Source organism: Pholcus phalangioides, unplaced genomic scaffold (assembly GCF_987345545.1).
Source record: "Pholcus phalangioides strain wild (caught in Gottingen) unplaced genomic scaffold, Ppha-v1.0 ptg000022l_1, whole genome shotgun sequence".
In the NCBI taxonomy this organism is placed as follows: Eukaryota; Metazoa; Arthropoda; class Arachnida; order Araneae; family Pholcidae; genus Pholcus; species Pholcus phalangioides.
Window position 1 is genome coordinate 11,216,004 of NW_028301615.1, and position 16,314 is coordinate 11,232,317.

At 34.6% G+C, this 16,314-nt stretch overlaps 1 protein-coding gene across 3 annotated transcripts in view; it reads left to right on the top strand.

Moving 5' to 3' along the window:
• LOC149069456 (retinoic acid receptor RXR-alpha-B-like) overlaps positions 1–15,373 on the top strand; it is an 85,638-nt gene extending 70,265 nt beyond the window's left edge. The window contains exons 2-8 of one of the 3 annotated variants that reach the window (XM_089249249.1): positions 2,030–2,175; positions 3,592–3,695; positions 5,032–5,189; positions 8,536–8,681; positions 9,518–9,680; positions 11,140–11,364; positions 12,665–13,125. In XM_089249249.1, the coding sequence (XP_089105375.1) occupies positions 2,030–2,175; positions 3,592–3,695; positions 5,032–5,189; positions 8,536–8,681; positions 9,518–9,680; positions 11,140–11,364; positions 12,665–12,915 (1,193 nt within the window). In that variant the 3' untranslated portion in view covers positions 12,916–13,125. Of the gene's footprint in view, positions 1–2,029; positions 2,176–3,591; positions 3,696–5,031; positions 5,190–8,535; positions 8,682–9,517; positions 9,681–11,139; positions 11,365–12,664 lie in introns of all 3 variants that reach the window. The other 2 variants (XM_089249247.1, XM_089249248.1) reach the window with 2 other exon arrangements.
• Positions 15,374–16,314: the final 941 nt, after the last annotated feature.

The following is a 16,314-nucleotide window of genomic DNA, read 5'->3' on the forward strand; positions in this document are numbered from 1 at the left end:
GCTTCTGTGTTGTGTGTGTTATACTCTGGTGGGATGTGGTGGGTGGGACTTGGCTTTTTTCCAGGCGGTGTTTTTGACCTGCAGAGACGGGCTGCCATTCGGTGATTGTGACCTTCAAAGTGCTATCGAAAAAAAATCGCAGTTTGCAATTTCTGGCGCTTTATCTAATCAAACAGTGTCTGTCATGTTTATTATGTGCGCGCGTTTATCGTGAAATTTTTCTTCACTTTTTCTCTTCTCTGATTCTCAAAATTTTCTCGTAAAGAACTGTGGTAAAAATTCCTGGATTTCTTTTCTTTTCTTTTTTTAAACTTGCAAAAAGAATTGCTATATATTATATCACGCAGGTCTGAGCTACAGTAAAAAATGTTTCTCTACAAATATAGAAAAACATATTCGATTTTTTGCCCATGGGGCTGAACTTACAGAAAACATATATTAGAAATCATGTCAGTCACCTCCGCATCGTATATATGTATATGAAATGACATTCCGTTCGCAATTTTTATCATTTCGATAGGTTTTTTTTAAAAATCCGATGTAGTTTTTTACCAGGTGGACCCGACATTATTGAATTATGTTAAGAATTTAAAGGACTTGCATGCATTATGAAATTGGGATGGGGCCCAAGCAATTACTTGGGTGCAAAGGCGGATTTATGGCTACTCCACTTGCGGGCTATTAAGGTTCTGGTGCCCTTCTTCCGTATTAGCTTAATGTTTCTGACCACCATTCACTTGAATTTTCCGTCCTATAGCCCATTTTGCCCCTTCTCCCCGTAAATACACCATTGCTTGGGTGCTTGATAAGACGACTCTGGGTGCATTCAGGAAATAGAAGAGTTTAGTAAAGTAACGCGTTAAATGCAAAATAAACACAATCTCACTATTATAATGGCATCTAGAGCTCTTTGAGGTTCAAAACATAATTAACGATGATTGTGAGTATGCAACGAATTCATTAAAAGTGCTGAAAAGTATCTCCACTTTTTTTCCTGTTATCGATGACTGATTTAAGAATATGATCAACGTCAGTGATAATCTTAACCTTTTACGTGATATTGACGTGATTTAAAATTTTAGTCCAGATATTTTGTAAAGTTTATTTCTCCGTGGAACACTATTCCCATACACTCCTTCGTTTGCATCTGCTACGACTGCTTAACCGTACATGCAATTCGCGCATATTCCTCTACGGAATTCCTAACGAATTGCGTTTACATCTGCTGAGAATCAGAAGAAAGCTTATTTCATTAAAAAAAAGTTAAAAGGTACGACATTCTAAAGGATGGAGGGGGGTTAGTGATTTTTGCTGTGTCTCTCAAAGGGTTAACGGGTGAGCTAAACAGAGGCTTCAGTGAAGAATTCGTGAGCATTCTGAATTTTTTGTGTGCATATTTTTGTCAGCATTTCTTGTGAATTCGAAGTGTATTTATGTCTTTCTGGATGCTAAACCCCCCCCCCCCCCAACAAAAAATATTTTTTGCATACATACGCCGGAGATGAAGGGCACTTTCATCAGTATTGGGAACGCTGTTAATTTGCAGTATTTTCATTATACATAGGTATAGGACATTAAGTCCTATTTCAGTAAATAACAGATACATTAAAACCGTGATAAAAAAAACCAAGCTCCATAGAAGACATAAAAATAAATCTTTTAACGGTTCTTCCCCACCTCCCCCACCCGTAAAATTTCCCTTTTGGCACACGGTGCTCTTTACCTCCGACAGACATAGATACATTGGTGCTCAAGGGGAAAGTGAAGTAGTTTTTTAGGCAATTGTCCTCGGAACTCGTTGAAATGGTCCTAGTCAACGTAAAAAAATATTGGAATTTTAAAATTTATCAGATTCAGTTGTATAATGCTCCATCAAATAACATCTGAAACCTTATAGAAGAATGGTACACATTTGATGGGGGGTTTTTTTAATTAAGTTTATTAGTAAGTTTTAAAATATTATATTAATCACCATTATTTATATGGTAGTTTTATTGAAAAATGATGAATTGATCATATTTGGTTACAGGCCCCGGAGTACTGAGCAGCACAACGTCAGTGACAAATGGCTCCAGTGGTGGTTCTACGGTAACGAGCGGTGGAATGCCTGCTGTTAGCAGTAGCAGTCTTTCACAGTCAGCATACCCAGGAATAATGCCTTCCAATTATGCCTCGGTAAGGCACCTAGGTCATTTATTTATCTTTCATACATTTATTCAGTACCTACTACGTACTAACCAAATGTAGGAGTGAAGGTATTTTAAATGTGTTACAAATATATTATGATACAAGTTGTGTTAACTTTTAATGGAAAGTAAATATCTTTTCTTCTTTATAACGTGACTACGGTTTTTAGAATTGGCTTCTTGACTGATCCGAGTGCATTTCCAAAAAGTTTGCGTAACGTAGTGAGCATAATTTAAATACTCACATATCTCAATAATAATAATTTCTCAATAATTATCTCGAACGTATGAAAGATTTTTTTTATGTTTCTTCGGATAGATTTTGTTTAGACATATCGAATGATGCCTCATTGACGGCTGCCATCTGCCATCTATTTTTCGAACTACGAGTGAAGTGTAATGATTGAAGATTTGTACTGTTGTGGGCTTGTTGCTCTCTGTGTGGCGAGACTTTCTAACGGGAGATCGGCTCGTATTCGCTCCTCGAAGTTGGGAACCACAGGAAACCAACTTCAGCCGATCACATATAGACACAACTGGTAATCATAGGTGGATACAAGGAAAGGGCGATCGTCCCCTCCACGTTCAGTGAAAAATTTTCATTATTGGCATAGGCGGGAGAGCGGAAGTGTAATTCACCCCTCCCTTGTTCAATATACACACCCTCAGTGATTTGCCCCTCCTGTACGTGGTGCCTGTATGGGAACCACCGATGAATCTCGCTTAACCAAATTCAACCATACGCCACTGGTGTGACTACATCTTCAGCAGGGCAGTAACTGAGATTTTTGCCGCGCGGGCAAACATTATTTTGCCGACCCCACAACTTTAAAATTCGATAATTTTACCGGGTGGCAATTTTAGGTGTTCTTCCAACCTAAAATTGCCCGCCCTCCTTGCCCCCCTGTAGTTCCGGCCCTGATCTTCAGGTCCAGTTTCCAGACATACCGTATTGAACTGTGAGGAAGCGTGACAGCTGGATTTAGTGTGTTGTATTTATATTTGCGGCTGCGTCATCCCACATACTTATTTAATTCGTCAAATATCCTTAGATGGAACTTATTACTGCAACTACAGTCGAATGCCGTTGTAACGAACTGCAAGAGACCGGAGAAATCACTTCGTTACAACGAATTTTCGTTATAAAGGAATTTCAGTTCTTTGCATTGTTCCTATGTAAACTTATCTTGAGGATTAGAAATGTCTTCGTTAAAACGAGATTTTCGCTATAACAGTATTCGTTAAAACAGGATTCGACTGTAATTATAGAGATAATGACCTCAAAGTTATATAAACACACTGTGTTTTATAATATTAATTTGCACACTAATTTTCCATTAAGTTGCATTGCCTCTTTTTTTTTATAACCTAAGCCCTTTTTTTTCTGTTTTTCTTGATTGTCTAGCCTCAGTCACCACGTTATCCCCCGAACCATCCACTGAGCGGCTCCAAACATCTCTGCTCAATTTGTGGAGATAGAGCATCAGGGAAACATTATGGCGTGTACAGGTGAGTGTCTTTGCATAACCATCATCAATTAATGAAACAGGGAGGGTGCAGATTCATGAGTCAATTAAAATTTCTTTTCGTCCTTGATTAAGGACTCACAAAGATTCGATTCTCGTTAAAGGCGAGAAAGTGATGCACCCCATGGATCCTCATAGAATTTGGCGTTTAGTTTCACTCATAACCTGTAAAGAAACCAATATTGAAATGAAATTAGTATGGAGGAGGGGGGGGGGCAGAAATAGACACGGTGTGATCAGTGTTTCTCAATCTTTTCTCGCCCATGGCTCCTTTAGCGGTGCGGCCTTAACGCATAGGCCCACCCGGGCACGGCACGGAGGTTTTAAGTGCAGAAAGAGAGAGAGCCTCGTGAAAATTAGATTTGATTGAAAATTTTAAAAATAAGCATGTGTAAATTTATAGGCAGGCGTTTCTAGCCAGGTAGAGGGTCTCAAAAAAATCACTTCGCCCAGGAACCCATGATGCTTTTAAGATGGCTTTAGCCCTTAAGGCCATATTAATTTCTTTGTGCCCCTTTCCCTCTCTTAACCAGAACCCCTCAATACCGAGAAGTATGACCATTTCTACGCATTGAGTTTATCTCTGATTAAATTCATAGCGTAAAAAAAATTAAAGAATAAGTACCCCGGGATGGATACCAGTCCGCGTCCTTCCCAGCATGGTCCAACCCACAATATCCCGGAAGGGCTCGGGCCTTGTTTGGTCCGACAGTCAGTTTCCCTCTTGCGGGTAGTTCTAAAAGTGTGTTGCCGCATTTTATCCCAACCAGTGTTCGCCAATACGCATCAAAATTCAATTTCACTGATCCAAATTTCGTTGAGAAGTAGAAATGCTCTTCAATTAATCCTCGTAAATTTTAGGTAATTTTTTTACAGAGTTATTTCTTATTTAAAAAAAATACCCTGCTTTTTACAAAAATACCCCTTATAATTTGGAAGAGGTGTGAAATATTACTCTTCAAAAAAAAAATTCGGATGGTACTGACCCCATCATATTTCACTTAAATGCTTCACATTTTTGTTTTCCCCTCACATGTCTCTGCCCCCCCCCCAATCACCTTTCGTGGCTCCCCATTGACTTTTAGCTGTGGCACCTCTTAATATCCCAGGGCTGCAAGAGCGGTAGAGAATCACTGCTGCAGATAATGTATTGAGAACAGAAAAAGTTGGCTTCACAGAGATGTTTATTTTTCACTAATGTAAGACAGGAGAGGAAAAATCACTCTTCTCACACATTTTGAAGTAATTTAACGTCTTTTAATCATCTCAATGCAATATCAACTCATTTTTTAAATAATTTTCTCTCTTTTATTCTCCAGTTGTGAAGGCTGTAAAGGCTTTTTCAAAAGAACTGTGCGCAAAGATCTCACATATGCATGTCGTGAAGAGCGTAACTGCATTATCGACAAACGGCAGCGAAATCGATGCCAGTATTGCCGCTACCAAAAGTGTCTAGCCATGGGAATGAAACGAGAGGGTGACTACAAATCTTTTCTTTCATTATGTACAAAATACGATTCCCATAACGTTAAATTATCATTATCATCGTTTATGTTTTAGGGAATTCGCAAAAAGTCTAGTTTCAATATGTTTATGGCGGCTGGGCAAACACGCATTTTGGCGCCCCTATGTAATGCAGAAAGAGCAGTTAAAGGGTGAATTCGGTGCACCCACTACCATGGGCGGAGATACGGGTGGGGGGGGGGGCATTGCCCCTCCCCTAGCATCAAAAAGGAAGTCGACTGATCTAATGCATATATGCATAGATGACTTGACATCATCATCATCATGCCCCCCCCCCTCCCCAGCAATAATGACCGTGCCTCCCAGACTTCCAAGTCTATCTCCGCCTATGCCCACTAGTCCAGAGCCCGGAGCACCAGACCCGCCTGCTCCCAACCCCTAGTTATGTCCCTATTTATGACTATATCTCTGTAATACCGTCAGGGTTAAAAGTCGAGGACACATTTTAAAAATTAATACAATATAAAATCAACCATCGGCATATTAGAGTACTGTCTGCAGTAAAATGCACTTCATTATCAAGTATTTTTAAGAGTTCAGTGTTTCGGGCATAGATAGTGTTTCGGGCCATATAAACGACTTGCACTTGAAGACAAGTGCAATTGCGGTGAATATAACGTTATTTAAAAAAACAGTAATGAAAAACTGTAATCGAAAAATCTTAATGAGAGTGCACTAGAGTTGGAGACCAAGAAAATAAGCCGTGTCAAGCGGGAACGTTATAAGATCGAAATCGATTGCAATCTAGACTACCGCATTTCATGACAACCTTACCAAGGTCAAAAAGCATGCTGAAAGCTACTTTCCAACATATATATATATATATATATGTTGGAAAGTAGCTTTCAGCATGCTTTTTAAAAAAAACTCTTTAAAAAAAAAATATTTTTTTGCCCGATTTTGTGCCCGAGTGGCATGGTGGTAAGATGTTCGTCTACCATCCTGAAGGTTGTTGTCAGGGTCCCGGGTTCGAACCCAAGGGAGGAGGATATTGATAAGATATTTTCCCTAATGAACTCGAGGCGACCACCGATAGACAGCGCCTTCACTTCCAACCCATCTCACTAATGGCAGTAAATTGCACTATATCGATATAGCCAGAGTTGGTGTTTGGTGAAGTAGTAGTCATCATATAAAAAAATTTGTGCGATTTAGTCACGAATCGTAAAAGTATCAAAAATGGGTCAACTTGTAGGCCGTCTTTCTTCAACTCTGAATTAATTTCAAACGGCAAATATTGTTACAGAAAATTAAATTTCATTACATGAATATTATTCTAAAATTTAGTGCTGTAGTGGTGGGTTGGTAAGATATGGGGTTAGAGATGGGAAGAGTTCAGGATATGTGAGTTCAAACCCACCCACCTCCCAAAACTTACACTTTTGCCGCTGTGGTGGTCGAGTGGTTATAGTGCGGACTCGTGATGCGAGGATCCGGGTTCGAACCCCACAGTGGTGGTCGGCTGAAGTTGGTTTTCTGTGGTTCCCAACTTCAAGGCGCAAATGCGAGCCGATCTCCCCGTTAAAAAGTCTCGCCACAGAGAGCAACAGTCCTACAACGGTTAATCATTCAACCATAACACTTCACTCATAGTTTGAAAAACTGGGGGCAGATGACAGCACTACACATAACAAGCATTACACAGAAAACAAAAAAAAAAAAAAAAAAAAAAAAAACTTTACGTCAGGTTGCACAACATGTACACGCACATTCCCGCATGTACCGATTCGTTGGGGGGTTCCGCGGGGGGGGGTGCATTTGGGGTGTAGCAGTAGTAGGTAGGGCCTCCAAAAAATGGCTCGGGGATCCATGATGTTCTTAAGTCAGCCACCTCGTTGGGCAATTTGCCTGTTGTGGCGTTGTATTTGTATATATATATATATATATATATATATATATATATATTTTTTTTTTTTTTTTTTTTAAAGAGTAAACACGAGCTTAAGTCCCCTGTATACAGGCAGTACCTCCTAGAGGTTCTAGGAGGTAATAATGATACAGGACAAATGATGATTTTCAGCCCCCCCCCCTCCCAATATTTTCTTTATTTCTGTGACTCAGAGCACTGCTATGGGAGGAGTGCAAAATCTGGAAATGGAATATAAGAATTGAGAAAAAAAATGTTTTGCCTGTTTAATTCAAACAATGAATAATGGATGGAATAATATTGGATGGAATGATTTGCGAGGAAAACTGTAATTTCTGATGAATTTCACCCAGCTTGGAACATAAATAGACAACCAGATATAAATATGCGTCCAAATAAGTATATAAATATATTACAAAACTAGATACTTGGTCAGTAGGAGCAAACTTGAATTTCGATGCCCCTAGTGATGTGATGAAGAAAACTTTGACGCAGTACTTACATACATACAAAAATTCAGGCATCTGTGTCTGTTTCTACAGTTTATTCCAATATGCAAAACCGATGTCAGTAATGCTCAAAACACACATCTCTGATAGGTGGCACCACAGGGCCATACTATACATGTATATACACACACATAAGTAAATTTGGTCACCTGCATACATCATAGATATTGAGAGGCATTGTTCCCATGTCCACCCATGGCAGTAGGGTCTCTATTCTGGGGGGGGGGGGGGGGAGAGCTATCATTATTAACCTTAATATTTCGTTATTAGAAGCCTGAATAAGTTCAAAATTAGTTGCACCGTTTATACTGTATTTGTTTTATTCCAGAAGAAAAATGAAGTGGAAATGAAAAAAATCTTTGTACAGATAGAGTAGTATAAGTTAATTAGAGAGAGAGTTGTAGTGGTGCCGTTAGTCGAAGACAGCATTAGGCAAATTTCATGAAATTTCCTCATTGATGCACACAATCATCCATGTTAGTTGGTGCTGCTATCTATCTCTCTCTTATTTTTTAGGGATCAGCTCTCGGCGGAATATGTGCAGTGTATTTGGATTTTTTTAAACTCTGACAACTTTTTTCAATGGAGTAAGAAGAAAAAACTTAAACACACACACACACACAAAACTTAGAATTAAGCACTCATGCATCAGTTTAAATGCATGTTTTACTTAAGGGTAATTAAGAAATATATAATAATTTTGCAACAGTTCATCTACATGGTGATTTTGATAGCATTGAGAACTCCAGCCTAGTAATTGATGCAAAAAAATCAAATCTGTCTATATATTATACATATATTTCTACTACTGTTCCTTCAAAATGTGTGTTTGCCATAAAATTCCTGCTTAAGTTATCTCTTGAGCAATGTGTGTGGAATTTATTCTAATTAACTTCTATTTATGCAATTTTTATTAAATATAGCTGTGCAAGAGGAAAGGCAAAGAACCAAAGAGAAAAATGAAAATGAAGTCGAGAGCACGAGTAGTTCTCAGAGCGACATGTCCATTGACAGAATTCTTGAAGCTGAACTTAGAGTGGAACCAAAAACTGAAGAGCCTGAAGTCAGTGTGAGTATTGCATCACATTCCTTTGATTTCATTTATATTATTTTCACTTCTTTCTCAATTTTTGCATTAAAAAATCTTCAATATTTGATAGATTTTCCTCATCATAGTAAAACGTCATGATGTGTTATGACAGTAATTTCAAATGGAAATGTCTCGAAATGTGTTAATTTGAAAATGATTCAAAATTCACTCAATATAGCCAAGATGCTTTTATTCTTTGAAATATTTGAAATATAAAGTAAAAATAAGAAATGGGGGTGATAAAAAGAGAAAATTTGTCGCTCTGGGCCATCGTGTCCTTCCCCTCAGGAAAAAGTGATACTCTGGATGTCCCAATCAAAATAGAAATAACACAACTGGTTAACTTACATACTTAACTCTTCTAAACCTAAGTACCAGATTTCATTATCATGGATGCACCATCATTATCACTTATGCACATGAGACTCTGTGCCATGCTCAGCTAGAGCTAATGCATTGAGATAGCCCTGTCTGAAAACTAAATATGTAAAATAATACCACTCACTGTTCATTTGGACATTTACTTGAAGAAGTTTAGGAGTTTTGAGCTGTAAAAAAACATAAATCTTCTGATTACTTTTCATGATGTAGTGTTAAACGTTAAAGTGATAACTCCTTTTGAATGATTAAAGCATTATCAGAATTTCCGAAATGGATTACTGTCAAATTAATTTTGCCACTACCATAATTTGTTATGAACTGAAATAATCTGGAATTTAGTACATTGTATAGGATTCAATTTCAGCCTTACTTTCAGAATATATTTGTATATTCTAATATTGTCATTATAGAGTGGCTTTCTTTTCTGTTTCAAGTGGTTTGTAAAGCAGGAATGTTCGATGTCTCCTCCAAAAGATCCAGTCATTAATATTTGCCAGGCAGCAGACCGTCAACTGTATCAGTTAGTCGAATGGGCAAAGCATATTCCACATTTCACTGAATTACCTCTAGAAGATCAAATGGTACTTCTTAAAGCAGGTTGGTCCACAAATATCTCTCACTTTTTAAAAATTTCAAACCACAAATTTATATCCTGTGCACTTTTTTGAAAAATTATATTTAAAATTTATATGACTCATGTCCTATAATATATTTATTGCAAGTCATTATTTAAAATAGCAATTATTTTAATACCATTATTTTAAAATACCAATCACAGTGTGCAAAATTTAAAGCAAATTGACGTACTTCTTGAATTAAAAATGATTTTTGCATGGTCATTATGTTATTCCTTATGTGTGCATCTATATTATGGTTTCACAAACTTTTTTGCTGTACTTTACCTTTTCCCAAATCAAAAAAAATTCTCAGACTCTTCAAGAGCCATAGGGTCCTCTATTGTCCTATATTCTTGTCTCGATGCTTCCTTTCTCTTCCCCCCACCATGGTCCATTGCAGCCACCACCACCCTTCCAGGGAATGATATGTATCACTTTGAAAACACTGATTTATATAAATGTGATATTACATAAGAAGTCAATGATTTTTTTCTGGTAACTTATATTAATTGAACCAAAATAAACAGTACTGTACACAAGCGGAAAAAAATGGAATTACTGTAGAATAAACATTTCGGATATTTTACCCCTTAAATGATCAGGAATGAGATATCTCGACAAAGGCAAATGGGAGAAACACATTCCAGCTCTCCGTGTTTTTTACCTCTTTTCTCATCATTACGTAGCTTCATTGCGACCCTATGAAAGAAGTTATTCCCTGCCACTCTTCTTCCTATAATCCTGTTAAGTGATTTCTTCCAAATAATTATCTTTCTACTATATATAAGAGTGAAAGAGAACACATGGGAGAGGGCGAGAATGAGCAGCTGAAGGGGAAAGAGAAATCTATACTGTACTCTTTTCCCCTTCTATTTCGAACACATGAATAAAGAAACCAGTTTTTTGAGAATTTCCTATGATACTGTGGATACAAATAAATCATCCAAACTTGTTACCTGTTTTCTACATATATATATATTTATTTAGAGCTACAAAAGTGCTAAATGTTGTAGAAATTTGCTTGTTTCTTTCACATGATCTTACATAAATATAATGAAATTGGCTCAAAATTTATTTGTACTATTTCGTAGACCCTCTCAGACTTCATACACTTTTGTTTTGGTCATTCAAGAATCCCCCCCCCCCCCCACTGCAGCTATAAGACATTTTGATGTGTGTGCATATATGCCTATGATTCACATAAATATTACTGTTGCGTGTCACTCATCTCACTTATGCTTGTATTGCTAAAAGACTATTTTTAAGTTGCAGAGCACTCAAATGCACATAAATAGTATAGTAACATAGTTTCTTTTTTGACTACTGAAAGGTGTACTTAAATAGAATATTACTCATGTTAGATTTTTAGTTGAAGTATTCTAATCAGAAATATGTACATGTATGTATAATTTAAAAATTCAAATCTTGCTCTTATTAAGGTTGGAATGAGCTGCTAATTGCTGCATTCTCCCATCGGTCTGTCTCTGTTAAAGATGGCATCGTTCTTGCCACTGGACTTGTTGTTCATCGTAACAGTGCACACAGTGCAGGAGTTGGAGCTATTTTTGACCGTGTACTAACTGAACTAGTTGCAAAAATGAGGGAAATGAAAATGGACAAAACTGAACTTGGCTGCCTTAGAGCGATAGTACTCTTCAACCCAGGTATTTTGTTAAGCTATTTTTTCCAAAAATATCAACAACACATGTATTTCCAATACATGTTCACATTTTTGTCGCATTTGTAACTGCTTGTTGCACCATTTCATCTATACAATATGTATAAACATTTTCACTGCCTTCATATATTCAAAAGGTTTCGGCCAAACAATATTGAATAAATAAATAAAATAAATAAACATTCTGCTATGAAAGAAATTAGATTTTTTTTTCATTTTCACGCATCTTAAGCATCTTAATTTCATTTCTATCTTAAACATTTTAATTAGTTAATCAACATCTTTATTTCTTCCTACACATCTTAATTTAATTTTCATCTTAAACATCTTAATCTCATTTCCATCTTAAACATTTTAATTAATTAATCAATCAACATTTTCATTTCTTTTTAAGCATTTTAATTCTATTTTCATCTTAAACATTCGAAATTAATTAACATCTTGAACTTAAGTTCTTTATTAATCAACCAACTTCTTCATTTACATCTTAATTAATTAACTGACATCCTAGTTTTCATCTTATAACTCTTTCATTGCTGATTATGTAGACCACTGCATATTTTCTCAGAGACTAGAATGAAAATAAATAATTTTAAAAATAATTTTTCTCAAGCATAGCAGATTGTGTTTTGATGTAAGTAAAAGAATTATAATTTTTTTTATTTGAAAAAAACATGGCACCAACAACCTTTTTCATTCTTTAAATTCCATGCGTATGCAGATTATGTGCTGCTACAGTTTATAAGATGAAATTATTTCTGCATCTGCATATAATTTGACACTGTGAATTATATGCAGAGATATTACAATATGTGAAAATTACTTTTAGTAAAACAGTTTTTCCTGTTTTTGAGTCCCATAACATATAATACCATCAGTACAATTTACTGCTTTAGAAATTCACATGCTTTTTTATTAATTTTTTTAACATTAACCACAAAATTTCAAATAATTTAAAAATATTTTTAAATTGTTTGAAATTTTAAGAATTAGTAAAAAATAATTAACTAATTAAAATAGTTTATGAAAATTTCTGCTTGTACAACATGTATTTTCTTATATTCATACATTTGTATAAAAGCAAATGGCGAGAGAAAGCGGTGCATCCCAATATATTCCGACACTGTATGGACATCATGTTCAGAGGATATACAGTATATAACCACTATCACATGTTGTAAATTGGGAGAAAATTGAAAATTTGAAAATTTAACTTTATATATTACATTATTGTTTGCTTTGACCACTACAAAATGGATTTTTTTATAAGGTTTGTTTCTTTCCAGAAGTTAAAGGCCTGAAATGTTCGCAGCAGATTGAGAATCTGAGAGAAAAAGTTTACGCAGCTTTAGAAGATTACTGCAAGCAAAATTATCCTGATCAACCAGGACGCTTTGCAAAATTGTTGCTGCGCCTACCTGCATTGCGGAGTATTGGTCTAAAGTGCTTGGAGCACCTTTTCTTTTTCAAGTTGATAGGGGACACTCCTATTGATAACTTCTTGATGTCCATGTTGGAAGCACCAAGTGATCCCTGAATATGTACAGTGTTGTATATTAGTTATGCCCTTTTTATTACATTCGTTCATTTTCCCCCACCTCTCATTTTTATCCGTGCATTACACGTTTCTTTCATGTACAGTTCTTTTTAAGTTCAACAATTCTAAACTTTTCATTTATAATTCTGTTCCCTCAAAACATAACATGTATTGAAATGAAAATTTTAGAAAATCTGTTGCGATTTCCTTAAAAAAAAGAGAAGAAACAGTAGAAAATTTCAAAGCATCTTTGAATGGTGGGTGATAATACTGCCACCTGAGCTACGTACGTCCTAAAACATATTTGGAACTTCTGATATATTTCATTGTAATTTTTATCCTCTTTAATTGTCATTCATATGTCACATTTAAATGATTTTTTAGTCCACTAGCTATTTTTCACCTATTGAACTATAAATAGCGTTTACCACATAACTATATTGGTGGAATGAATTTGAAGTGATAAAAATTATAATATAACTTATGAACTATGAAAAGAGAAGATATTTTACAAACTTTTCGTGAATGAAGATCAGACTGGTCCAGAAGTTTAAATGAAATTCTTTTGAGGTCTTATCCGATTAAAACAAGTACAAATTTAGAATCTACAATTTCTTTCAAGAAGCTTATTTCCTCAAGTTTGAAGTATTTCTTTTTTTTCAATGCTTATTTTGAAAAGGAATTTCGATAGTTCTGTTCATTCATTCTATTTATTTTATGAATTTTTCATACAGCTTTTAAGCAAAACAGATTGATGTATATTTCTTGTGTCAAATGAAGGAAGCATTAAACTCTCAGTAATATCAAAAAAAACTAGCAATTACAGAGGCGCAGACATGAAGGAAATATGGGGGGGGGGTGAAAGTTGCCAGTTGTCCTGTATACACAGGATTGAAGCCTGTATGTAAGAAGGGGGGGGTGCATTGCATTGTATATTCATTATAGTTATCGGAAGGGAGAGATCAGCCTCCTCACAAAATTTATTTTGGGGGGAGGGGGGCTGAGGTGGTTCCGGTGCCTATGCTCTAGCAATTGCAGATAAGTTTATATATGAATGTTTTTATATTTTCTTTGAAAACAATCTTGTTTAATGTTGAGAAATTATTCAAAATTCTATTGTACAATTGATATTTTTAATTAGAAATTCATCCGATGTGCAATACTGTTCTATATGCTCTCAGTTTTCCCGAGTGATGCATGTTATGTTTAAAAAAAAAAGTTTATATCTTCGTAATCTTTAGCTATGTATTTATATTGGGAAGCTAGTTCTAATGCATGGTTAAATTTCCAGAACTTTTGATTTTTTTCTCATGATTTGTATATATTGCATGTTTATTTCTGGTTTTTTTTTTCTTTTTTCTTATTTTTAGATCTCAGGCAGGTTTTATGTGTTGTTTTTGTTAGAATGTTTTTCTTGTTATTTCTTTTTCTTTTAGTAATTGCTTCTATAATTTACATGAAACACTGAACTTTTTTTTTCATTTGTTTGAAAGTTCTGGTAAATGTTTCATTGTTATGTGTGAATCCGGTATAAGTTCTAATTGTAGCTATGATTAAAATAGCCTTTTTTTTTAGTTTTAGCTGAAATGTAGATGAGAAATGGGAAAATAATGGCCAGTTGTGTGTTTGTATATTTATGTCCCGAGAACCTAAGATCTTTTTGTATTTCCTTTTATTTCTTTTTTTTCAGGTTTATGTAATATTTATCTCCGATTTATTTTTAAACCGTGGCCAATATTAGCCTTTATCAGTTTGTAGTTGTCAATTTGCAAAAATTTTGATCTGATGTAATGTATTGTCTATGACTCGTATTTTCAGACACTTTTTGTAGAAACTATGTTGTTTTGCCAATTCTCCATTATTTTTGAAGAACTCATGTTTTTGGATCATTTATTTTTATTATTACATTTACTTTTGTAGTGAATCATTGCGCTGAAAATTTGAATACACTCATACACTGTTGCATAATTTTAGTACATTTGAAATGCTCATGATCAGTGTCCATAGCTATAAGTATAAAAATATTCCCGATGATTTAATAATTAATTCAAGATCGGTAAATACACAGCATTCTCTTATAGCTCTCACCTGCAGTATTTGCAAAACTTAAATAACATTTTCTCTCCATTAAACTTCTGTGACTTATGTTGGAAAATTACTGTTTTTTGTATTATTTGTAGTTTTATGCAAAAACAAAATTTTACGTAAATTTTATTGAAAGGAATATATGTAGCAAATTGAAATAGGGTGCGAACAATGTCTTTTTAGGATCAGTAAAGTTAAAAAATAAGTAAAACTTTCTTAGCTTTACTCTCATTAACTTCTTTTAGCATGATTTAAAATAGGGAACAATTAGAGTAGCCCCCTTTTTTGAAAAAATAATGGAGAGAAAGGTCAATCAAAAACTTAAATTTGAACCTCTCAACTGTAGAAATGTAGCAGAAAGTTAGTTTAATGCAAAAAAAAAAGAGCAAACAATCATTTAAATAAGTACATATAATAATATAAAATAAATAATCATGTTATATCATCAATTGAGGGAAAAGTAATTTGATATTTTCTCTTTATAGTATAGAAACGAACTGATCAATAAAGAGGGATTTCAAATTTCATTCTCTGAAAACATGAGAATACACAGTCTATCCACAATGCGAATGATTGAATGAATGAAAAATATTAAAAAGCTGTACAACGTTTAAGCCATTTTAATCTAAAATTCATGATATCATTAATCATCATCAATGTACATGATATCATTATATTTCCTGATTTTTTTTTTTTTTTTTTTTTTTTTTTTGTAGTTATAAATCTATTGCTATAATTTTCTTTTAGCTTTTTTAATATGAATCATAGACATTTTTAATGCAATTGAACATAAAAAATTATTGTGTCCCACTTTAGACATGAGAAATTGTTGTAACCAATTAAATCATATATAGTTCAAAGAAAAGAGCTTCAAGAATACAGTGTACAAAATTATTAGTACCATAAATTGAAAAATATATTGAACACTGCACATTTTCCCTCAACAGAATTATGTCTTATAATTATAAAATATCATTCAAAGTTTAACAAAATTCCATCAAACTCATTGAATATAATTTTCCGCACAATTGCATCTGCTTAAAATTTCCTAAGCCCTTCACAGACATTTTATTATATATGGTATACTCATATATATCGTGTACACAAAAAATTAAAATAATTATTCATGAAAGCATTAGTACACATAAAAATAAAAGTTGTTGCCCTTAATTTGGTGCATTTGTTGCATTTCAGACCTGATTTGAAACTTGCATTAATGTGATATTCAGTTAAAGACATAGATCGTGATGCTAATATACAGCATCTTTGACTCTCTGAAGTCTAATCAATTTAAACCAGAGAGGAAAAAGAATG